Source organism: Brassica napus, chromosome C1 (assembly GCF_020379485.1).
Source record: "Brassica napus cultivar Da-Ae chromosome C1, Da-Ae, whole genome shotgun sequence".
NCBI lineage: Eukaryota > Viridiplantae > Streptophyta > Magnoliopsida > Brassicales > Brassicaceae > Brassica > Brassica napus.
Genome location: NC_063444.1, coordinates 24,861,954 through 24,887,040, shown reverse-complemented (window position 1 = coordinate 24,887,040; position 25,087 = coordinate 24,861,954). Strand labels below are relative to the sequence as shown.

General features: G+C 35.7%; 3 protein-coding genes and 2 pseudogenes across 4 annotated transcripts; 1 reads left to right on the top strand and 4 right to left on the bottom strand.

Moving 5' to 3' along the window:
- Nucleotides 1-1,458: 1,458 nt before the first annotated feature.
- Nucleotides 1,459-2,708, bottom strand: LOC125575212 (annotated as a pseudogene).
- On the bottom strand, nt 1,459-3,851 carry LOC106373511 (annotated as a pseudogene).
- Nucleotides 3,852-4,201: 350 nt separating this feature from the next.
- Nucleotides 4,202-5,866, bottom strand: LOC106376472 (dnaJ homolog subfamily B member 13). Its single transcript, XM_013816562.3, has 2 exons — nt 5,132-5,866; nt 4,202-4,903 (listed from the first exon to the last, which is right to left on the bottom strand). The coding sequence occupies exons 1-2, from the start codon at nt 5,716-5,718 to the stop codon at nt 4,459-4,461; spliced, it is 1,032 nt and encodes a 343-aa protein (XP_013672016.1). The 5' UTR covers nt 5,719-5,866; the 3' UTR covers nt 4,202-4,458.
- A 2,429-nt stretch (nt 5,867-8,295) lies between these two features.
- Nucleotides 8,296-9,255, top strand: LOC125580732. Its single transcript, XM_048745757.1, has one exon. The coding sequence runs from the start codon at nt 8,296-8,298 to the stop codon at nt 9,253-9,255; it is 960 nt and encodes a 319-aa protein (XP_048601714.1).
- Nucleotides 9,256-22,849: 13,594 nt separating this feature from the next.
- Nucleotides 22,850-25,043, bottom strand: LOC111202317 (TORTIFOLIA1-like protein 4). 2 transcript variants are annotated; one of them, XR_007318661.1, is made up of 5 exons: nt 24,763-25,043; nt 24,295-24,670; nt 23,615-24,200; nt 23,459-23,521; nt 22,850-23,298 (listed from the first exon to the last, which is right to left on the bottom strand). XR_007318661.1 is itself a non-coding variant. In XM_022695018.2 (3 exons), exons 2-3 carry the CDS (start codon nt 24,606-24,608, stop codon nt 24,188-24,190), a joined length of 327 nt encoding a protein of 108 aa, XP_022550739.1. In that variant the 5' UTR covers nt 24,609-24,670; nt 24,763-25,043; the 3' UTR covers nt 23,755-24,187. The 2 variants fall into 2 exon arrangements, 1 of the variants encoding a protein (XP_022550739.1); XM_022695018.2 differs by lacking the exons at nt 22,850-23,298; nt 23,459-23,521 and having other exon boundaries at nt 23,755-24,200.
- Nucleotides 25,044-25,087: the final 44 nt, after the last annotated feature.

Here is a 25,087-nt window from a genome sequence, read left to right as displayed (position 1 = left end):
CTATAAGATATCAAGCTCCTCAAATAAGAGCAGCCTTAATTGAACTATATGATTTGTGTGATGATGCTATTTCAAAAAGTGAAACTGAAAGTTTGGTTGATGCACTTGAGAATTTTGAGTTTTTGCTTGGTATTGTTATTTGGCATGATATTTTATTTGCTATTAATATGGCAAGTACGAAATTACAAGATAAAACCATATGTATTGATAATGTCATGAAACAAGTAGAAGGTGTAATGTCTTTTTTTGAGAAATATAGACATGATGGATTTAGCTCTAGTATGAACATGGCTAAAGATCTTTCTCATGAGATGGGTATTGATGCTATATTTCCCAAAAACCGTCGATGTTTTAGAAAAAAACAGTTTGATAAAAGTTATCATAATGAAGTAATTCAAACATCTGAAGATGATTTTAAAATTAATTATTTCCTTGTTGTTGTGGATATGGCTATTACTTCGTTGAATGATAGATTTGAACAAATGAGAACATTTGAAAATGTTTTTGGTTTCTTATATAATTCAGTGAAGTTAAAGTCACTTAATGCTTTGAATTAAGAGAAAATTGCACTAATTTTTATAGAACATTCTCTCATTATGATTCGTCGGATGTTGATTTAGATGTTTCCTCTGAGTTAAGAATGTTGCAGGTGAGTTTGTCCGATGAAGCAATGACTTCGTTTCAGGTTCTTGAGTTGGTAAAAGCTATGGGTTGTTATCCAAATGTTGATATTGCTTACCGAATTTTACTAACCACACCTGTGACAGTTGCATCAGCTGAAAGAAGTTTTTCTAAGCTAAAGCTGTTAAAAAATTATTTGAGATCATCAATGTCTCAAGAAAGGTTGAACGGTTTAGCAATTTTATGCATTGAAAATGAACTCTTGGAGGGTATGAATTTTGAATTAATTATTAATGATTTTGCATCAACTAAAACTAGAAAAAAAAATGTTTTATGTGATTATCTTTTCGTTTTTAAAGAATTGATACCTCTTTTTCTATTTGTTTCAGGTCATAAAATTAAGTGGGCATGATACTCGTCGAAGAATTGATCACAATCAAGGCAATGGAACGAAGAAATGTTTATAGAAAGGGTTCATATTCCAAGTTACGCCCAAGACTATAAAATAGTTTAAGACGGTCCTGCCAGTAACACTGTGCGGAAATTAAGCTGTAATAGTACACATACAGAGTATTTGTTTAGGAAAAGACATTTATTAATTAGTTTCAGTCGTATGGTTTAACGATAAGAAAAGTTATCTCTGCAGACAATTATGAAATAAAACCCAATAAAATAAAATTAATCTATAAACTTAAGATCCACCAAATAATAAGAATTAAGGTCCATGAAATAAAGTCTACTATATTAAGGGCTTTCATTATATTTCAATTTTGTTAAATATATACTTTTCAATTATATATACTTCAATTTATAATATCCTCACCATGCAAAATACAATTTAATAATTTTAATATATTATTTTTATACTTATCACATCCCGCGCAGAGCACAAAATACCAGGCTATAGACGCGGGTCTTATCCTAGTACAGAATATTTGTTTAGGAAAAATGCATTTATTAATTAGTCTCAGTCGTATGGCTTAACGATAAGAAAAGTTATCTCTGCAGACATCCCCCATTCATCAGCTTCCCCAGATTCCAGATCACGTAGCTGAGAACCCGTGCAGGCATATGATTCTTCATATTCAAATTGATTGTCGTTAAGAGTCAGCGTCTTTCAAAAAATTTGCTATAGCCTTTGACTCAACCCTACTACTGATAGAAAAATCATTTCCACTTTCATTTACCTCTTCACTTGGCCTTCTCAGCACAGATTCATAACTTTCATGGGTAAACTCTGCTGAAGCCTCCTCTCTCTTCCAGCCTTCTTAAAAACAAAGGTCCTCAACAGTCTGCAGTGCTCCCTTGTAGCTTAAGTGCTCGCATTTTTCTCTCGCAGAGGTTTTGCAAGTGACAGAACTCCTTCTCAAGAATCTCCATGATCTCCAGTCCTTTAATTTGTCTTCTCGAACCCAATTTGTTCCTCGCTAGAGGATCGTGTGAAAATCCATGAAAGAAATCCATCCGCAACAGAAGACACATTACTGCCATTAGCTATCTCCCCAGAACTTGATATAGCTCCATTGTTCAATGCTGAGCCCATATACTTTTCTTGGATGCCTGAATATCGACTCAACCCAAAAGTCGCTGACAAGTGTTGCAGGAATCTAAGAATTTTACTGAGCGGGGTAGCTTCCAAGAAGCGAATGCATGTAGGTGACTGACCCAAACCACGATTTAAGAGCTGTGAACCCGACGGTAGATTTCGGAGTTCATCCACAGTAAATTGTATCACCTTATCGTAATGGCTGGCAGCTAAATAATCGTGCATGATAAGTAACTCAAAGGCTGTACGGAATTTTACGAGGAGCTTTGTACGTTCAGGATCATCAGATATTGGCCATTCTCATCACAACCGTTGCAAGCATCTCCAAGATTTTCTTTCTCTGGTGAAGTATCCATGCATCTTGGAAGTAGTAGTCACCATCTTCCATATAATCTCCAGAGTGAAACTCATTAAACTCAGTATTATGGATTGTTTTCTGGCTGCAAAGCATTTTCACCGCAGCAGGGAGATCCAATGGTTTCCATGGGGAACTAAGAAGCAGTTCAATCCTTTCATTGTGGAGGCTTTTGATAGGCCCTGATTAGGGTTTATCTGAAATGACAGAAAGGGGGAGAGAGTAGAGAGAAGGGGATAAGAGGATAAGAGTTGTTTGATTAATTATCTCATAACCATACTCGGGAATGAATTCCCTCAAGTAGCCAACAAGTAGTAAAACGACAGAGTATTACTTTAATGAAACGACATCACTTTATGAACTAATAACCAAGAGACTCTCTCTCACTTAAGAGTCTCTTCCTCCTTCTTCATCTTCTTCATTTAGCCACTTCTCTTCTCACGCTTCGATCTTGTTCTCTTCTGAGCAAAGGCCAATGGAACTGCAAGCTTATCAGCTTTCAGGCAAAACCATTTGCATATTAATTAACACGATACCAATGTGCTCCCGTACAATAATCCATGAACTTCTCACTACACCGGTCGCAAACCAAGAACCTCCAGATCATATTAGCCTCACAAAAGGACAAAGCTTCACTTATTATATCATTTGCATTTTCATCCTTTGATGCACTAAAGTGACTCTTAAGATCACTGACCTTGACTCTAGGCAAATCTTTCCTTCGTTTCTTTGCTCTTGTGAGGAGCCGTTTTTCCTTGCGTTTCCATGTTTTCTCCTCTCCCCGCTTCTCTGACCTGAACCTAGTGTTGAATCCGATCCCTTGTTGTTAACATTATCTGAGGAGGAAGATTCTGACTTCTGCTGCAACAACCTAGCTGCATCGACCCTCACTTCAATCTCCTTCCTCCTCTCTTCAGGAGTCTTGGTAGATTTCTTAATCTCGTTCGGTTCGGCCTCCTGGTCTGAATCAAGTTACTCTCAATAGGGTCCTAAAGGGGAAAACTCGAAGTTTCCCTTCACCATTTTCCAGGTGTTTCACCCACGTAGATTTTTGTATCAGTGACCTGAGCTCATCCTGCACATTTGCAGTACGAACCTCCGGTGTCAATATCTTGTGCTAAGTCTCAACCTGAAGCAAGATCGATCGGATTCTCAATCGAGAGAGCTCGGTGATACTCTCTCTCTCTCTCTCGCATCGTTATCTGCCTCGTAAAGCAGATTAGCAATAGATAGAGTTTGGTGATACCTCCACAGATTTTCTAGTAGACTCAATACCTCCTCGTAGAAGCGACCTTCACGCACACAGTTAATTAGATTCTTCTGACCCATCCCCGATTCAGCTCAAACCTAATCGAATCCGCATGAAAAAGGATCCCCGATTCAGTTCAAAGATGGTCAAATCAAAAATAAAGTTACAGTCAATATATGGCGGAGGATTGACGGATGGTGAGTAGACCGGTACCAGTTGCATTCTCAATTGGTTTAGACTGACATGTCTTGGCTTTTGTATGGATTGGTTTAACCGTAATGAAAGTAGTTAGTTCTTTGCTCAAGAGGCCTAGCCTTCACTCTTGACTAGTAACTACCCTCACCACCTTCCTACTGCCTGTCTGATATAGACACTCTGCTTAGATCTCTACTCTAAGCTTATCAGACCTCAGTTATGAAGGTAGCAGTAATAGCGGGGGAACATTTGAATTTTATTAGTAAGATAAATAGATAACAAAGCATTCTCCAATATTTGCATATTAAAAGGCCTCCAACCAAATCAAATAAATAGAATTTAGAAAAAGGGAAAAAAAAATGTCTAATTCCAAAAGCAAAGCTTGAATCTGTTCTTCGGCTTTCAAATCCAAGCCCCCTTAGAAGAATCCAACCATCCTAACATTCACAATCTATCATCTCCTCTACTTTTGCTATCTACATTTCATCATCATCATGAGACCCCACCAAGAACTCTCTTCAGCTCGGATTTCTGTTCTGCTGTCAGCTTCGACGGATATCTCACGTTAAGCTTCAACCTCAGGTTACCTTTCTTTCCAGGTTCTTTAGAGATTGGCATCCCTTCGTTCGGAACAACAACCTCGTGATCGGGGTTGATGATATCGGTTAGTGGGATCATGAGATTCCTTCCATCAAGCGTGATCAGATCAAGGGTCTTACCGGTCAGTGCTTCAAGCAGAGTGATCTCCTTACTGACCAAAAGGTCGTTTCCGTCTCTCTTGTAAACAGGATGTGGCTTCTCCTCAACCACGAAGATGATATCTGCAGGTATGATTCCAGGCTCTTCATTGCCTTTCTTAGGGAAAGTGAGCTTTGTGCCTTTCTTCCACCCGGGTTTTATCTCTATGGGCAATATCTCATCAACCACCCTCATTTTACTACAAAACCAAACAACACAGAGTCATAACAAGTCTTGAGACATCAGCCGCTTCCGAATCATGCACATTATTCATCTTATATAAGCTCAAATTCAACTCTATATATGCAGACCATTGGCCACCAAGAAGCAAGTAATAAACCAAAATCTATGATACAAGATGAGCCAGAAACGTGAAACCTATCATCTTTTAGCTCATTGTATTACGTTCGATGAGAAGGAAGCATACCCAGAAGCATCGTAGACATTTCTAGATAACCGCATCTTCTTCTTCACACCTTTGTAGAGATCCTCCAAAGTACAAGGCAATGGATTCTCCACGGCTGGAGCTTTCCTCAGCTCACTGGTATGACCACCGGCGTTGAAATGACCGTTCCTGAAACTCCCATCCCTAAACGTTCTGTGTCCTCCTCCTCCGCCGCCTTCAGGTCCAAAGATCTCGGCGTAGATGTCATCAGCGTCTCTAGGGTTGAAACGGAACGAGGCGGCGTTAGGGGGATGCTGCCTGTGCTGGTGGTAGAAGTGCGGCGTCCTCGAGGAGTAAGAAGAGGAAGCCTCCGACGCGTTGGAATCTGGGATTTTGCCTGATTTGAGGCCTTCCTCGCCGTAAAGATCGTAGATCTGGCGCTTCAGAGGGTCGGAGAGGACGTCGTAGGCCTCGGAGATCCGTTTGAATTTGGCCTCCGCTTCGTCTCGCCTTGTGGAAGGGTTCTTGTCGGGATGCCAGATCATGGCGAGACGCTTGTAAGCTTTCTTTAGATCATCCTCCGTCGCGTTGTGATTTACCTTCAGCATGTTGTAGTAATCCACACCCATCTCTCTCTCTGTGCGGTTCACGATGGTTGGCCGTCGCCGGAGAAAGAAGGGGAACAGAATCAGAGACAGATGCGTGGAGACTAGGAAAGAGGGAGGTTAGTTTCCACGTTTCCGTTTTCATTAAAAACTCTTTTTTTTTTCTCTTGTTAACAATTATTTAACAAATATTTTAAAACATCATAACTGTAACCGAAGATTCATACATTAATTCTCTTGGCCAAACTATATCTAAATCAATACTATTAAAAGGGAAAGAGTTTTAATAAACGAAAAAAAAACAAAAATAGCACTAAATCAAGTTTTTGTTCTCAAACTAGCACTCAAGGTCAAAAGTCACAAAAATAGCACTTAATGTTTTATCAAAAGTCACAAACTTAGGGTTTATAGTTAAAGGGTGGGGTTTAGGATTTAGGGTTTAGGGTTTAGGGTTTAGAGTTTAGAGTTTAGGGTTTAGGGTTTAGGGTTTAGGGTTTAGGGTTTAGGGTTTAGGGTTTAGAGTTTAGAGTTTAGGGTTTAGGGTTTAGAGTTTAGGGTTTAGGGTTTAGGGTTTAGAGTTGAGAAATGAGGTTTTGCGGATAAGATTTCAAATTTTGAAAAATAAAAAAATTAAAATTTTCAAAAGATAAATTTAGAAAGGTGCTATTTTGGTCATTTTAGTTTTTGAGTGCTATTTTTGTAATATAAACTTAGAAATGTGCTATTTTGGAGATTTACCCTTAATAAATCTACTTATGAAAATTGTTTGGACTCTTTCCTTTTATTAAATTTTGGTCTTCCCCTATATATTATAACAAGTAACAACATGTGACCAACATGTGTGCAAATCGGTTTACATTATTTAAATTTGTACCATTTAAATCGACTACTAAAACATTATACCAAAACTATAAGCCACAACGATTTCTAAACATGTCACATTAATATCAAGATTATAAAACATTACACTTATGAAACTTATACGAATTACACTTCATCATGCGATTGCTCAACTTCTGTTTGTTAAAATCAAAAACCTTCTTGGATGGTCTCATGTTGCCCTTGCATGTCGACACACTTCTTGAAATATCACTTATTAAAAAATCAAACATGAATGTATTAAAGACCTAAATCACCATAGTTTTCACAAGATCATACCGCATTATTCATCACATATTATGTTATACAATATATACGATTAACTTCAAATACATAAAAATGGTACAATTTGAAAAAGAGTGTTTCTAATCACAAATTTAAACGATAAGGTTTGTTCCTATATCACAATTTAAAATTTTAAAATTTAAAATCGTAACAAAATATGTAAACAAGAACGAATATAGTGTGAATATGCTAACTAGATATATTCTTAGATTTGTTGTTAAAAATATATACGATTATCATCTTACAAAATATATATATATATATATATATATATATATATATATATATATATATATATATATATATATATATATATACGATTATCAAACCAAAAAACACAAAAAAATTAAATAACTTGGTCTATGTTACGAAAGTAAACAAAAGCGGCCACCGTAATGTTTGAAATAATTAAAGATGTTGGTCCCGCTGCACTATTTGCACAGTAAATTTTCTTCTATATATACGAACGTTTGCGTTCGTTTATAATGTACACCTAAAAAACACTTCTCTTCTATTCTCTCTCTGTATCAGTGTTATTTCTTTCTACGGGTATAAAATTTTGCCCTTATTTAAATTTCTGCGATACAAATAAATTCCAGTTATTTTTATAACACGTTATCAGCACGATCACTCTGCGATTCGGTAAAATTTATTTGTATCATTTATACCCTGTTATAATGGTCGGTATACCGCCTCTACTATTTTTTTATATCATGTTATAATGGCCGGAATACCGCCTATATTATTTACTAGTAATTTAATTTATTTATTGGTCGGCAGAGCCGCCTCATATTCTGTTTATTATTTATTGGTCGGCCGAGCCGCCTCATATTCTGTTTATTATTTATTGGTCGGCTGAGCGGCCTTATATTCTGTTTATTATTAATTGGTCGGCCGAGCCGCCGTATAATTTATTTATTACTCTGCATTGATCGGCTGAGCCGTCGCATGATTTTATTGTCATATTTTTTTACTTTTATGAAATTTTATAGATTTGATTGACCGTTTAAACGATATTTTCAGACTAATTTTTGGTGCACTCGATTTAACCCCAACGGTCACAAAGAAATTTTTTCAAAAATTTTTCCTTTCTCCAACGGTTATGAACAGTGTTTTTCACCTATAAATACAACTCATTTTCACTCCATTTCATCATCCAAAACATTTCATCTTCTCTCAAAAATTTCAAATCGCTCTCCTCCGATTTTCCATTTCAAGAAAGATGATTCGCGCACTTTTGTTTTTATGTGCCATTTTTATTTGTGTTTCTATTTATGGTTTATTCGTTGGAGAATTTACTCCGAGTGAATTTAAGATGAATATCGGTTTAATTTTCTTTACATCGCTTCTCCTTGTAATTGCTTGTATGATTAATGTAAACGGTTTTTAAATTATGAAGTTCTAATAAAATTATTATTTTGTGTTTTAGAAATACAAATGGCAAACATCGAGAAACTCCAGTTCCCGGCTCTGAAAGTAACCGGCGAAAATTATGTCAGATGGGTCACAAATGTGAAACCTTATCTTGTAATAAAAAAGATAACCGAAGCGATAGAAGTCGGTAACAAATCGCCACCCGAGCATATAGCCGAAGCGATTATCTTCCTGAAGAAGCATTTAGATGAGAATCTAACTCACGACTATGGAGACGTTGAGGACCCAGCCGTACTATGGCAAGCCTTGAAAGATAGGTTCGATAATCAAAAGGAAATCAATCTCCCTCACGCTCTTGAAGAGTGGAAAACCCTGAGGTTTCAGGATTTCCAAAGGGTTAGAGATTACAATTCCACTATCTTGAGGATAGTTGCACAATTAAAATATTGTGGTAACCCTGTCACCGAAGCAGAAATGCTTGACAAGACATATAATACTTTCCACAAAGAACACAACGTCTTATCCCGAATTTACAGAAAATGTGGGTACACCAAATTTTCTGAATTGATGGTAACACTCATGTTGGCTGAAAAGAACGATGAGTTACTAATCAAAAACCATAATTCCCGACCTACGGGAGCCAAGGCATTTCCCGAAGTGAATGCTACGGCGGTAGAATATTCGGGAAGGAGAAACCAGACCAACCGAGGTCGTGGTCGGCGTTTCAACAACAAACGTGGAAAGCCTTACTATCCTAAAAGTATTAGATCTAACAAATGGGTTAGATCTGAACAACCTCCTAAAGGCAAAGAAACCGAAGAGGATACCACAAAGAAAAGTGAGACTGTATGTTACAGATGTGGATGTAAGGGACATTGGTCCCGTACCTGTCGTACTCCCCCACATTTGTGCAAGTTATATCAAGAGTCCATAAAAGGAAAGGCTAAAGAGGTGAACCTCACAGAAAATGTTGAAGGGACTTCATACCTTGAATCCTCCGACTTCGCTAATGAGCTGGACTAGATTACTCCTGAAGAGAATCGAAATGCCTATGATAAGAGTATTGAATAGTTTTCAGTATTACCATGTATAATTATTACATTTCTTGTTTTAAACAAATAATGATGTTTTAACATCACCTTAATGTATAATTATTGTGTTTTTCCTTATATGAATGAATTTTATGTTTCCTTTTATATTTATGACAATTTCAGAAATGGATCAGAATGGTAATGAAGCAAAATCCAAGAAACGGATTCGTGAAATATGCATACCAGATAGTGGAACAACGCACACTATTCTGAGACAAAAGAGATATTTCTCTGATATAAAACCAACAAGAATTGTCGTCAATACAATATCAGGTCCTGCAGACGTGATTGAAGGAACTGGTAAAGCAAACTTTACTTTACCGAATGGAACAAAATTTTCCATAAATAATGCTCTATATTCTCCAAGTTCTAAAAGGAATTTGTTGAGTTTTAAAGACATATATCTTCACGGATATGATACTCAGTCTGCAACTGAGGATGGAAAGAAATACATGTATGTAACTTCTGAGAAATGTGGCAGAAAACACATATTGGAAAAGTTTCCAGAGCTTCCTTCGGGGTTACATCATACTTATATCGATGAGATCGAATCAAATCTTGTAGTAGAACGGAACCCAGAAGAGTTCACGTTATGGCATGATCGCCTTGGCCACCCAGGAACTACAATGATGCGTAAAATCATAGAAAGTTCACATGGTCATCCACTGAAAATCCAGGAGATTTCTCAAGGGAATAAAATGACATGTGTTGCATGTTCTCTAGGAAAATTGATCGTAAGGCCATCGCCAACCAAAATCGATAAAGAATCACCAAAGTTCCTTGAAAGAATTCAAGGCGATATATGTGGACCTATACACCCACCTTGTGGACCATTCCACTATTTTATGGTATTAATTGACGCATCCAGTAGATGGTCACACGTTTGTCTATTATCATCTCGAAATGTGGCATTTGCGAGATTTCTAACTCAGATAATCAAACTGCGAGCACAGTTTCCTGATTATACTATTAAAAGAGTTAGACTAGACAACGCTGGTGAATTCACATCCCAAGCATTCAATGACTATTGTATGGTAATGGGAATTGAAGTTGAACATTCGGTTGCTCATGTTCATACGCAAAATGGTTTGGCTGAATCTTTAATTAAGCGTCTGCAATTGATTGCAAGACCATTGATCATGAGATCAAAACTTCCAACCTCTGTATGGGGACATGCCATTTTGCATGCAGAAGCACTCATTCGGATCAGACCGAGTGCATACCATAAGTATTCCCCACTACAGTTAGCGTTTGGTCGAGAACCAAACATTTCCCACTTTAGAATCTTTGGTTGTGCGGTATATGTGCCTGTAGCACCACCACAACGTACAAAGATGGGACCACAAAGAAGATTGGGAATATATGTTGGTTTTGATTCCCCATCAATTATAAGATACCTAGAACCACAGACTGGTGACGTCTTTACAGCACGTTTTGCTGATTGTCATTTTGACGAAAATGTATTCCCAGTTCTAGGGGGAGAAAACAAAAATGTTGGAAGTGATATAAAATGGAGTGTACCATCATTGTTATATCTTGATCCTCATACTAAAGAGTCAGAACTAGAAGTTCGACGAATTATGCATTTACAGAGTATAGCTAACCAGCTACCTGATGCATTTGTAGATACCAAGACGGTAACTAAATCTCATATACCAGCTGCAAATGCTCCTGCTCGTATCAAAATGCCAAATGAACAAGAAAAGGAGGATGACACACGAGAGCCAAAAACACGCCTGAAGCGTGGTAGACCTGTTGGTTCTAAGGATAAGAATCCTAGGAAACAGAAGAAAGCTGAAATATATGATGCACCCAAAATAGCAGAAAATATTTTGGAAGAAATAAATGATAAGGATTCTGATGAATCAGAGCATCATGAATCAGAGCATCATGAATCGAAAGATAATCATGAGATTTCTATTAATTACATCCATAATAAAAGGATATGGAATAGAAATAAACAAAATGACCTTGATGATGCTTTCTCATATATTGTGTCAAGTGAAATAAATGAAGAAATCGATGATCCAGAACCAAAATCTGTCTATGAATGTCAAAAAAGACATGATTGGGAACAATGGAAAAATGCAATACAAGCTGAACTTGATTCGCTTAATAAACGAAAAGTATTTGGATCTATTGTGCTCACACCTGCAGATGTGAGACCAGTTGGGTACAAATGGGTTTTCGTTCGAAAGCGAAATGAGAAAAATGAGATTACGAGATACAAAGCTCGTCTAGTGGCTCAAGGTTTTTCTCAAAGACCTGGAATCGATTATGAAGAAACGTATTCTCCAGTTATGGATGCCATTACATTTAGATTCTTGATGAGTCTAGCAGCTGATAAAAATCTAGAGATGCGTCTCATGGATGTTGTTACAGCTTATCTATATGGATCATTAGATACTGATATCTACATGAAAGTTCCTGATGGATTTAAAATGCCAGAAGCATTAAGTTCCAAACCTAAAGAGTATGTGCAATAAAATTGCAAAGATCATTATATGGGTTAAAGCAATCTGGACGTATGTGGTATAATCGTCTCAGTGATCATTTAACAAAAGAAGGATATGTGAATGATCCTATATGCCCATGTGTTTTCATCAAGAAAACAATATCCGGATTTGTAATAATCGCGGTATATGTTGATGATCTTAACATCATCGGAACTCAAAAGGAAATACAAAAGGCATCAGACTATCTCAAAGGAGAATTTGAGATGAAAGATCTTGGACAGACACAGTATTGTCTTGGCCTACAAATAGAACATTCACAAAATGGTATATTTGTGCATCAATCCACATACACTAAAAGAGTGTTGAAACGATTTAACATGGATAAATCAACTCCTCTTAGCACCCCGATGGTCGTTAGGTCACTTAATATTGAAAGTGATCCATTTAGACCACCTGAGGAGAAAGAAGAGATACTTGGTCCAGAAGTACCATATCTAAGTGCAATTGGAGCGCTGATGTACCTTGCAAATTGTACACGGCCTGATATATCATTTGCTGTGAATCTTTTGGCAAGATTCAGCTCATCTCCAACTCGAAGACATTGGAATGGGATTAAACATGTTTTTCGTTACCTCCAAGGGACCATTGATTTGGGCTTATTTTATCCTAAAAGTTCAAAAGGTCAAATGGTTGGTTTTGCAGATGCAGGATATCTTTCAGATCCACACAAAGCCCGATCGCAAACAGGATACGTTTTTACGATCGGAGGCACTGCTATATCTTGGCGTTCCCAGAAACAAACGCTCGTGGCTACTTCTTCAAATCATGCTGAGATAATTGCACTCCATGAAGCAAGTAGAGAATGTGTATGGCTGAGATCAATGAGCCGACACATCTGTTCAAGCAGCGGGATTGGCGAAAATACGGAGCCAACTATTCTATATGAAGATAACGCGGCATGTGTTGCTCAAACGAAGGAAGGATATATCAAAAGCGATAGAACGAAGCATATTCATCCGAAGTTCTTCTCATACACTCAAGAGCTCGTGAAAAGAAAAGAGATTGAAGTAAGATATGTCCAATCATGCGACAATGAAGCTGACCTCTTCACAAAATCACTCCCTACCTCGGTATTCAGAAAACACATCCATAACATTGGGATGCGCCATCAGAAGGATCTATGACTGTTCATTCGAGGGGGAGCTTACGTAGTTGTACTCTTTTTACCTTACTATGGTTTTTCCCATTGGGTTTTCCTGGAAAGGTTTTTAACGAGGCAACAAAGACGTTAAGCGAGAGCGGATAGTGACACCGGCCCCCAAGGGGGAGTGTTACGAAAGTAAACAAAAGCGGCCACCGTAATGTTTGAAATAATTAAAGATGTGGGTCCCGCTGCACTATTTGCACAGTAAATTTTCTTCTATATATACGAACGTTTGCGTTCGTTTATAATGTACACCTAAAAAACACTTCTCTTCTATTCTCTCTCTGTATCAGTGTTATTTCTTTCTACGGGTATAAAATTTTGCCCTTATTTAAATTCCTGCGATACAAATAAATTCCAGTTCTTTTTATAACAGTCTACAAGTTTTTTTATTATGACAGAAATACATAATTATCCTTAATTCTATCAAACAAAATATCTAATCAATTCTAGTTATATTCTCTACCAAGATTTTTGGTAACCTACATTGATTACCAAATATTCTATCCGAACTTCTCTTAACCTGCATCGACTACAGACCTCTCTTATTATAAATACTGACCATCTTGATACCCTTTTAACATCAATTCTATCGAAACAACAACAAAAACACCAGAAAAAAAAACAAACAAACTATTCCAAAAACATGGTTAACTGACCATCTTGATTCAGATGTCCTTCTTGAAAGACGTCGAACCACACAAGACTGTTTGACGTGTACAAGTGAAAGTGAGTGGAGACAATGGAATACAATTGTTGGTGATTCACTGGAAGTAGTCCTATCGAATGCACATGTAAGTGTGTTTTCCTCTTTATAGATTTGCGATTATAGATCTCTATGTTTATTTTTATTTTAAAGAAATACACTAACAGATTCATTAATATTTTTTAAAGGGTACGGAAAAGCTATGCCTCATGCAAAAAGACTTATATGGATGAATTGGCTAGCACGGTTCTTTGCTTTCCTTCAAATACCCGATGATTTGTTGGGATAAAATTGAAGGTTGCAAGCCATCCTAATCACATAAGGATTTGGTTTACTAAAGTGATTAGGATATATGTGTTTTGTTATGTCATATAAGATTAGGAGTTTCCTAAGTTCTATATAAGCCAATACTGACTTTGTGGTTATTGGCGTGAGAGTTTTGAGTGATTTTGATTGAAAGGTTTTGAGTGAATTTTATCCTTTGATTGATTAATAAGAAGTTGATACTTATTAAACGTGTTCTTGAGTTCCTTACTGCCTGTGGTTTGTGAGATAATATTTGGTATCAGAGTCTTACATTATTTCTGTGAGATTACTTACTTATCACCATGAGTGACGACGTGAAGACAGAACCCATGGGCGACATAAAGACCGGACCCTCCTCCATCAAATTCCTGTTGATAACAGCTTCCAACTACACCGTCTGGTCCATGAGAATGAAGATAGCACTCAAAGTCAGTATTGGCTTATATAGAACTTAGGAAACTCCTAATCCTATATGACATAACAAAACACATATATCCTAATCACTTTAGTAAACCAAATCCTTATGTGATTAGGATAGCTTGCAACTCAAGCTAACTTCAAGTTTATCCCAACATTCTTCCCCTTAAGCTTGAAGTTATCTTGACTCACCATTTGAACACCAATCAACTTTCTCATCTCAACAAACTCGATTCTTCCAAGAGACTTCGTTAGTATATCCGCTTGTTGCTCATTACCCGGAACATGCTCGACTTCCACTTGCAGGTTGGTGATATAGATACAGCAAAAGCGGTATGGGATGCAATAAAGGCAAGGCATGTTGGAGCTGAGAGAGTAAAAGAAGCTAGATTACAAACTTTGATGGCCGAGTTTGATAGATTGAAGATGAATGACGAAGATAAAATTGATACGTTTGTTGGGAAACTATCAGAGATCTCATCAAAGTCTGTTTCATTGGGGGAGATAATAGAGGAACCGAAGTTGGTAAAGAAGTTTCTGAAAAGCTTGCCAAGAAAGAGATATATTCATATTGTCGCCTCTCTTGAACAAGTTCTCGACTTGAACACAACGAGCTTTGAAAATATTGTTGGAAGATTGAAAGCGTATGAAGAAAGAATCTGTGAAGAAGAAGATGAGCATCCAGATGAACAAGATAAGCTGATGTGGGCAAGCTCCAATCAACATCAGACTGGTTACACTAACTCTGGTGGAGCCAGAGGATAAGGACGAGGAGGACGCTCTGGTTGGAGAGGAAGAGGTCGCGGAAGGTCCGGGAACTTTCACAGCCAGCGAGATGCGTACAAGCAAGGGCAAGGACATGATCTATCACACATCACATGTTTCAACTGCGACAAACAAGGACATAATGCGTCTGATTGCCCTGATAAGTCTCTTAATCTCCAAGAAACGGTTGAAAACAAGACAGAAGATACACAAGAGGCTGATGAACTAATGATGCATGAAGTGGTCTATCTGAATGAAAAGAACGTCAACCCGAATATGTTTGATACTACTCTTGATACAAAGAACGTTTGGTACCTTGATAATGGAGCAAGCAACCACATGAGTGGTAACAGAGTATTCTTTGCTATACTTGATGAAACAATCAACGGAAAAGTGAGGTTTGGAGATGATTCTCGTATTGACATCAGAGGGAAAGGATCGATTCAATTAGTGTTTAGAGGAGGTGAGAATAAGATCTTGAGTAATGTGTATTACATTCCAGGGTTGAAGAGTAACATAGTTAGCTTAGGTCAAGCCACCGAAGCTGGCTGCGAGGTTAGTATGAAAGGAGATGCACTTATGCTGTATGATCGATATGGAAAGCTAATGTTGAGATCAAACCGATCAAGAAACAGGCTATACAAGGTTGCTCTTGAGGTAGAAACTCAAGACTGCCTACAGATCTCTAGCCATACATCCGAGACCTCAAGATGGCATGCACGCCTTGGACACATCAATGGTGATACTATGAAGGTAGTGATCAATAAGGAACGAGTTACTAGCATACCTACACTAACGGTTGAGAAAGAGACATGTATGTCTTGCCTCCTTGGAAAGCAAGCAAGGAAACCTTTTCCTCAAGCAACTACATATCAAGCTACTCATCCTCTCGAGCTTGTTCATGGTGATCTCTGCGGGCCTATCACACCGCCAACCCCAGCACACAAGAGATACGTGATGGTACTAATCGATGATTGTACTCCCTATATGTGGACCATGTTGTTACAAGAGAAAAACGAAGCCTTTGAGAAGTTTAAAAACTTCAAGAAACTAGCTGAGCATGATTCAAAGGCCGTGTTGAAGACGTTTCGGTCAGATAGGGGAGGAGAATTTTGCTCCAAAGAGTTCCTTGCGTACTGCGATGAGAATGGTATTAATAGGCACTTAACTGCTCCATATTCTCCTCAACAGAATGGGGTTGCCGAGAGGCGCAACAGAACACTTCTGGAGATGACCAGGAGTATACTGAAGCACATGAAGGTACTTAATGTTTTGTGGGGCGAAGCTGTTTGGCATTCTATTTATTTGATCAATAGAGTCGCAACAAAGACTCTAGACAACAAGACACCGTACGAAGCTTTGCGAAGTAAAACACCTAATGTTGCACTCCTTAGATTGTTCGGATGTGTGTGTTATGCCAAGACTAATGCGGTAGGGAGAAGAAAACTTGATGATAGGTCTAAGGTTCTTGTCCATCTTGGAACAGAACCAGGCTCTAAGGCCTATCGTCTACTTGATCCTACTAAGAAGAAAATAGTGGTAAGCCGTGATGTTGTTTTTGATGAGAGGAGAGGATGGAACTGGACTAATGACGAGTCCGTTGAGGACAATGACGATGGAGGAAGCTTCACAGTTGAGTTCAAGAAGATTGATGGTGTGACTCAAATAGAGGATGAGACACAGACTGATGTCCAAACTGGTGATATAAATGAAGAGGATGATGACGATGAGAGTAGTAATGATCAAGGAGAGCAACCACAGTTGAGAAGATCATCAAGGACTAGTACAATGCCTGGTTATCTCGACGACTACGTCCTTATAGCTGAAGCAGAGTGTGAACGTCTGCTGACGATTGTGAATGACGAACCTTGGGACTACGCTGAAGCTAAGGAATTGAAGGTATGGATTGATGCTTGTCAAGATGAGATTTTCAGTATTGAGAAAAATAACACATGGGAGCTAGTTGATCTTCCTGTGGGAGTCAAACCTATTGGTTTGAAGTGGGTATTTAAAATTAAACGGAACGCTGATGGAACTATCATAAAATACAAAGCTCGGTTGGTTGCAAAGGGCTATGTGCAGAAGCAAGGAGTTGATTATGACGAGGTCTTCGCACCAGTAGCTCGTATGGAGACTATCCGTTTGGTTATTGCTGTTGCTGCTTCAAAAGGATGGGAAATACACCACCTTGATGTTAAGACTGCATTCTTACATGGAGAACTAAGAGAAGAAGTATTTGTCGTGCAACTTGAGGGCTTTGAAGTTGCAGGAAAAGAGGATAAGGTCTACAAGTTGAGGAAGGCACTTTATGGGTTAAAACAAGCGCCTAGGGCTTGGAATATCAAACTAAACAAGATCTTGCGAGAACTCAAGTTTCAGAGGCGTTCAAAAAAAAACGTCACTGTACCGAAAGGAAGAGAAGAACGAAACGCTTGTTGTTGTGGTATATGTGGACGATCTGCTTGTCACGGGAACATCAGTGCACTCTATAAACCGGTTTAAGAAGGAGATGGCAACGAAGTTTGAGATGAGTGATCTCGGGAAGCTGGCGTATTATCTAGGTATTGAAGTATGTCAAAGCAAAGAAGGTATCGCTTTGAAGCAAGATAGATACTCTCGAAAGATACTTGAAGAGTGTGGTATGGACGCCTGCAATTCATCAGCTATACCTATGGATTTTAATGTGAAGCTATCAAAATCAGTTGAGGAGAAGAGTATAAACGAGAGAGATTATAGAAGAAGCATTGGTTGTCTGCGGTACTTGCTCCACACGCGTCCGGACCTATCTTTCAGTGTAGGAGTGTTGAGCCGATACATGCAGGATCCTAAGGAGTCGCATGGTGCTGCTCTTAAACAGGTGATGCGTTATCTGCGAGGTACTATTGAGTATGGTCTCACGTTTGCACAGTCTACGAGTTTGAAGCTAATGGGTTTCAGCGACAGTTCTCACAATGTCGATAATGATGATGGCAAAAGCACTACGGGACATGTGTTCTACCTGAATAGGAGTCCCATAACGTGGTGTTCGTGTAAACAAGAGATCGTAGCTCTGTCTTCCTGTGAGGCCGTGTTTATGGCGGCTACAGAAGCAGCTAAACAGGGGATATGGCTTCAGGAACTATTGGGAGAAGTCATTGGCCGACCAAGCAAGAAGGTTGTCATAAAGGTCGATAACAAATCTGTGATTGCTCTTACTAAGAATCCAGTGTTTCATGGAAGAAGCAAGCACATACATAGAAGGTTCCATTTTATTAGAGAGTGTGTTGAGAATAATCAAGTGGAAGTCGAGCATGTTCCGGGTAATGAGCAACAAGCGGATATACTAACGAAGTCTCTTGGAAGAATCAAGTTTGTTGAGATGAGGAAGTTGATTGGTGTTCAAATGGTGAGTCAAGATAACTTCAAGCTTAAGGGGGAGAATGTTGGGATAAACTTGAAGTTAGCTTGAGTTGCAAGCTATCCTAATCACATAAGGATTTAGTTTACTAAAGTGATTAGGATATATGTGTTTTGTTATGTCATATAGGATTAGGAGTTTCCTAAGTTCTATATAAGCCAATACTGACTTTGTGGTTATTGGCGTGAGAGTTTTGAGTGATTGTGATTGAAAGGTTTTGAGTGAATTTTATCCTTTGATTGATTAATAAGAAGTTGATACTTATTAAACGTGTTCTTGAGTTCCTTACTGCCTGTGGTTTGTGAGATAATATGATTCACTGATGCTTATCCCTTTTTACAGAATAAAAAATGGAAAAGTAGAACTTTCTTCAAGCGGTATGAAGAAGAAACAAGGGAGAGAAGATTTACCGGTTCAGATTAGAGGAACCACTCGGCGGCGAACTCCTACGAAATAATGAATCGCCGTCGGAGAGATTTTTTTTTTAACTTTCGATATAAACAAGAAGAAGTCTTTATCTCTTTGTTGTCGGCAGAGAGAATTTGTTGACTGGGGTTGGGCCGGAACATAATTTAAACAAAATTAAATTTAGAACCATTTTAAATTTAAATTATGAAAAATCCCAGAAACTTAAGACCATTATATACATAAATAAACACTTATTTTAAAATCTAACTTTTAATAATGAAACATATGTCTCAAATTGATAATTTTGTTTATATTTATAGATACTGTTAAAAATAAAAAGAATATTTTTACTACTTTTTTTTAGCAACTAATATTTTTACTACTTGGGTTTATATTTGGGTAGTTCGGTAGTTGATAAACATACAAATAAATGTAACCAAAATATTTGCTGATAACACTATATCTACCTCATTTTCAAATTTCTATACTAATAAACACAAATTAATCTTCAAATAAATTTCGAACAAATTCCACAAAAACACAAACACATGATCAAATTTCATATAAATCAATAGTGCATATGCAAACCAGATATATTTGTCATATAATCATCAAAATTATATGATTCAAAATCGAAATTTCATAATTATTAAAAATAAATCAAAAATAAACCGGCGCTTCCCAAGCGCGGGTCAAAATCTAGTTTTAGATATTAAATCAACAATACTCCTATATATTAATTAAGAGGTCACTTTAATGACTTTTTCTTACGTGTCGATCATAGGTGAACTCTTACAAAATTGTTATAATTTGATTGGTCGATGATTTTTAATTTTTATTTATTTTAATTAGATCTAAAAAAAGTAAGTTTATACCCAATTAATATAACTTGCCAAATCATTTACATAATATTACAAATAATGATTTATGGTAACTGATTGTTGAAATTATAGAAAGAGAAAAAATACATAAAATAATAAACGACAAACCGTTTTTATAAATCAATATAATGATTTTATATTCTTATTTAAAAGGATTATATTTTATATAAATTATCATAATAACTATTAACATCTTCTAAAGTTCATATTATATGATTTATAAATCATCTATAAAAACATTTATCAAATTATTTATCTTGGTTTATTGTATATCTTATATGTTAAAACAAAAGTCACAACCTTGATTCATGTGTGATTTTTTAAAAAATGGACCTAATGGACCTATTCCTAGAAAATCATCTTACATTTAATATTTAATCTTATCATTTAAATTTTGGGCTTACTAGAAATTTTTATTGGGCTATCAATAATTGGATTTAAACAATAGATGATTCATTGGATTTATAGATAGTATAAATTAAATAGATATAATTTAATGTTGTAATACTATACCTCCATATGCAAAATATTTAAATATTTGTCTATGTTAACTTTTAAAATTATAAATATTTTTTTTAAATAAGAAAAATCATATTATCTAACAATGATTAATCTTTATTACCTTAAACCAATGAAATTTTTTTTAAACTATATAATTTATTTTAAAAATTAAACAAAAACTAAATGTTTAATTATTTATTTGATAATATCAATCTATGAAGAGAAAATTTTAATTTTTTAAAAACTTTCTAAATTCGACAATATCTTTGAATATGACAATAAAACAATATTTTACTAATCTTTATATATATAGTTACAATTTTAATAATGAAATAATAATCCAAATATATATATATATATATATATATATATATAGAAGAAGATACAAATACATGTGAAACTTTGAAACAATCTATTCAATGAAAAAATATACAGTAAAATTATTATGTTTTAAAAATTGATTGACACATATATATTATAATATATTCCAATTTAGAATTGAAAAAAAATATTTATATAAAAATAAATGAAAACAAAAATCTGCGCGGTTGCGCGGGTCGAGATCTAGTTTTAAATTATTATAAGAGTTTGTAAATCATCTTTTTTTTAACGCTGGATAATTATTCTATTACAACTATGAGAAATATAACAGACGATTCTACAGCCAACAATTCTACCTGTTGTATGAAGATTCACGCCTGACTGCATCACTTGGGCCGCCTTATGTGATCCACGCTTGACGGTAATCATCTATAAGAGCTTAAAATCAAAGCTATATATCATATCCTACTATATATTAATTGAGAAGTCACTTTAGTGATTTTTTCTTACGTGTCGATCATAGGTGAACTCTTACAAAATCCTACTATATATTAATTGAGAAGTCACTTTAATGATTTTTTCTTACGTGTCGATCATAGGTGAACTCTTACAAAATTGTTATAATTTGATTGGTCGATGATTTTTAATTTTTATTTATTTTAATTAGATCTAAAAAGAAAAGATAAATCTATAACCAATTATAATTATGCTATTACAACTATGAGAAATATAACAGACGATTCTACAGCCGACAATTCTACCTGCCGTATGAAGATTCACGCCTGACTGCATCACCTGAGCCGTCCTATGTGATCCACGCTTGACGGTAATCATCTATAAGAGCTTAAAATCAAAGCTATATATCATATCCTACTATATATTAATTGAGAAGTCACTTTAGTGATTTTTTCTTACGTGTCGATCATAGGTGAACTCTTACAAAATCCTACTATATATTAATTGAGAAGTCACTTTAGTGATTTTTTCTTACGTGTCGATCATAGGTGAACTCTTACAAAATTGTTATAATTTGATTGGTCGATGATTTTTAATTTTTATTTATTTTAATTAGATCTAAAAAGAAAAGGTAAATCTATAACCAATTAATATCACTTGCCAAATAATTTACATAATATTACAAATAATGCTTTATGGTAACTAATTGTTGTAATTATAGAAAGAGAAATTAAATTGACATTATTTTATATTTAAGAAATACATAAAATAATAAACGACAAACCGTTTATATAAATCAATATAACCATTTTATATTCTTACTAGAGCCGACCCGCCCTACGGGCAGGAAGTTATAGTAAAAGTTATTTTAAATGAATTTATATTAATTTTATGAAGTATTTTTAAAAATATTGTAGATTGAAAACAATATTATAAACAAATAAATAATGAACAGAATTCTGATATCATATTGTAACTTTTAATATCGTATTTGTTTGAACTGTGGTGACAGAAATATTCATTATTCTCTATTTTCAAATTATTCTCTATTTTCAAATTATTCAAAATGAACAAATCTATAAAAATAAATTGGTCTAATTCCAAGGTAAATCAATAAAACTATAATAAAATTTGATAAAATAATCAAATGTCAATTTTAAAATACTATTTAAATATTTTAATTATATCATAAATAATAATTTTTTTTTTCTAATTTAACCGGAAATGATGTTTTATAATATATTTGTTTTAGATCATAATTATATCTGGAATAAAATATTAATTCATTTTTAGTGTCTAAATGGTTATGTTTTGTAACTTATTATAGCTTTTGTTGAAATTTGTTTGATATTATTTGTTAGTAAATTTTCTCATGCTATTTTAAAATATTTTATTAAATTAATATTTTAGTAATTAATAAAAAAATATAATTTTATAGCAGATTTTTACTATAATATTACTTAATTAATAAAGAACTAAAATGTGTAACCGTCAACAATTAATATTAATTAATAATACCACTTCATATAAAATAATTTATTCGAAGAAGTTAAAGTGAAGCAAACCATAACTATACAATAAAGAATTTAAATGTAATGTAACCATTAACAGTTTGGAAATCAAGATGAACCCAGCCTGGTATTTTTTAGTTTTTTGTGTTCTTGAAGGCACTTTCAGTTCATTGGTTCGGACAGAAGAAATCTCATCGTCACAACAAACAAAAACTCTTATCATTACTAACTATAATTCTACAAATTTGAAAATGTGGCCACTACTTCGGCCTCTTAACTCTATTTGGCATGTGATATGAATAAGAAAAAATAGTCATCCAACAAAAAAGATATAAGACTAAAACATTTTAATTGTAGCAGAAGAAAGAAAAATGTATACTTGCTAATTTTCTTGCCTAGAAAGACTTTCATGTCACCTAAGGATTATCAAGCAAGATTCAGATTAGAATAAGATCCATGAACCATAAAAGCAGCCAACAAATCTATAAAAAGATAATAATATTCAGTTGCAATTTCTGTTTTTACTTATCACATTTTTTTCATTGAAAATATGTACATATGAATACATATCAAGAATATAAAATTATACACCCATCTGTGTCTGGTAGGTCCAAACACAAAAAAAAAACGTAAACTTGCTCAAATCCTGCAAGATAATATGATATCATGTGAGCAGCAGAAAACAAAAGAAAGTACTACAAAAGCAACGAACATGATGCAACTCCGCACCGTCAAGGATATCAAAAGTTGTCTGTAATCCACTACAACTAAGATGCATAAGAGCACAATCAAAAGCTTTAAATTACCATGCTTCTGTAGGAGGCATATCCACATACTTTTTACCCTCTCCGAGGGTCAGACTAATTTTGCTAATCCAAAGAACAACATACATCGAATTATTAGACACAGTTTTAAACCATAATTAATGGCTTAAATACAACATGGATAAAGTAAAAAAATACCTTGATCTTAAGTCTGAGAAGCTGTTTCAACAAAAAGACAGAAACCAGTAGTTAGTGCTCAACTACTAATAAAAAGGAATGTGACCATAGAAACTAGAAAGCATGAAGAACCATGGTTAATTAGTTTAAGGAAAGACACAAAGCATAAAGATAGGGATCATGGTTAATTGTGACACGTAAATTTTACATCAAAGCTGTCTCCAAAAAGCATAAAGATAGGGATTATTAACACCACACAGTCACACAAATCTTTACATCTATCTCTGTCCATGGTTTTGACATAACTCCAATGACACATCACATAAATATAATTTCTATTCACATCCATTTGATCTTTAAAACTCCCACTGACTAAATTATTAGAATGTTTTTCTAAAAGAGAAAGGTTACTAAGACATGTGAGTGAGACTTGAAAATTCAAACAGGCCGTTGAAGCAAAGCATCGAATCTGAGATTTGGCTTTTGCACAATTAATCTCAACCAGTCTGGTCAGCTTCTATTGTGCTTCAATCCTCACATCACCCTCCTCCCCAACAAAAATAAAATAAAAATAGAATCACTCAAGTGCACTCCTCAAGTAGATAATCTGAAAAATACAAACGCAGACCTTTAAAATCAAAGTTTTATTTCTTCAACAGAGGAAATCAAAGATTGTTTCTTCACTAAAAGATGGTTTTTACCTGGTGGATGTATGCATAGAGTCTTGAAACTGGTTTCTTGCTGATCTCTTCTGGTAAACAGAACCACCTCCCCTTTGGCCGAAGTTGTTCACATCTGTCTTTCCCTGGTCAAAACTGTTCTCCTGCGCAGCCATTTCACTTGCTGTGTTTCTGGTCCGTGTCTGCATTGGTCTCTCCTCGGTTTTTCTCCAGAACTTGGGGCTTAAGAACTCTGTACCACGTAGTTTTGAACAACTCTCTCCTCCGCAGCTACTATTCTTACGGACTCTCCCGATTGAAACGGCAAGATCACATGATAATTCATCCAAAGCCATCTCTAGACCGCTTACTCTAGACTCCAGAGACTGGATCCCGTCTGTGAGCTTCCCATGAATTTCTACATCCAAAATAATTTTCTTTATTTCAGTGAGGATCAAGCCATCTATATAACAATCATAACCAAACATTTCATCTACATTAAGGTATTACCTGAAGTAGGTCTAAGAGACTGGACTGCTGGTTCTCAATCATAGCAAGCTGCTCACGTATCAAAGACAGATCCTTGCTGTCTTTCCCCTCTCATCAACATCATCTTTACAATCTTCACAACCGGATCAAAAGAATCATCACCGTCGTCACTGCATGGTGCAACCCTTGAGCCAGACCTCAAACCACCACCAAAGCCAGCCATTAATAACACCGTTTCAGATCAAAAGAAGAATCGCGAAAAGTCCCCGCTTCGCCGCCGCGTCGAAGAAAAGAACGATTTCGTAATTTCCTGAATCTGTACGTATTAGGGTTAGCGCAATCAGCA

Bases quoted from the DNA above. Each gene is read 5' to 3' on its own strand.
- LOC106376472 (XM_013816562.3), bottom strand. From the start codon at position 5,718: ATGGGTGTGGATTACTACAACATGCTGAAGGTAAATCACAACGCGACG. The intron at 4,904-5,131 runs GTATGCTTCCTT...TTGGTTTTGTAG, and splicing joins AATGTCTACGATGCTTCTGG to TAAAATGAGGGTGGTTGATG.
- LOC125580732 (XM_048745757.1), top strand. From the start codon at position 8,296: ATGGCAAACATCGAGAAACTCCAGTTCCCGGCTCTGAAAGTAACCGGC.
- LOC111202317 (XM_022695018.2), bottom strand. From the start codon at position 24,608: ATGGCTTTGGATGAATTATCATGTGATCTTGCCGTTTCAATCGGGAGA.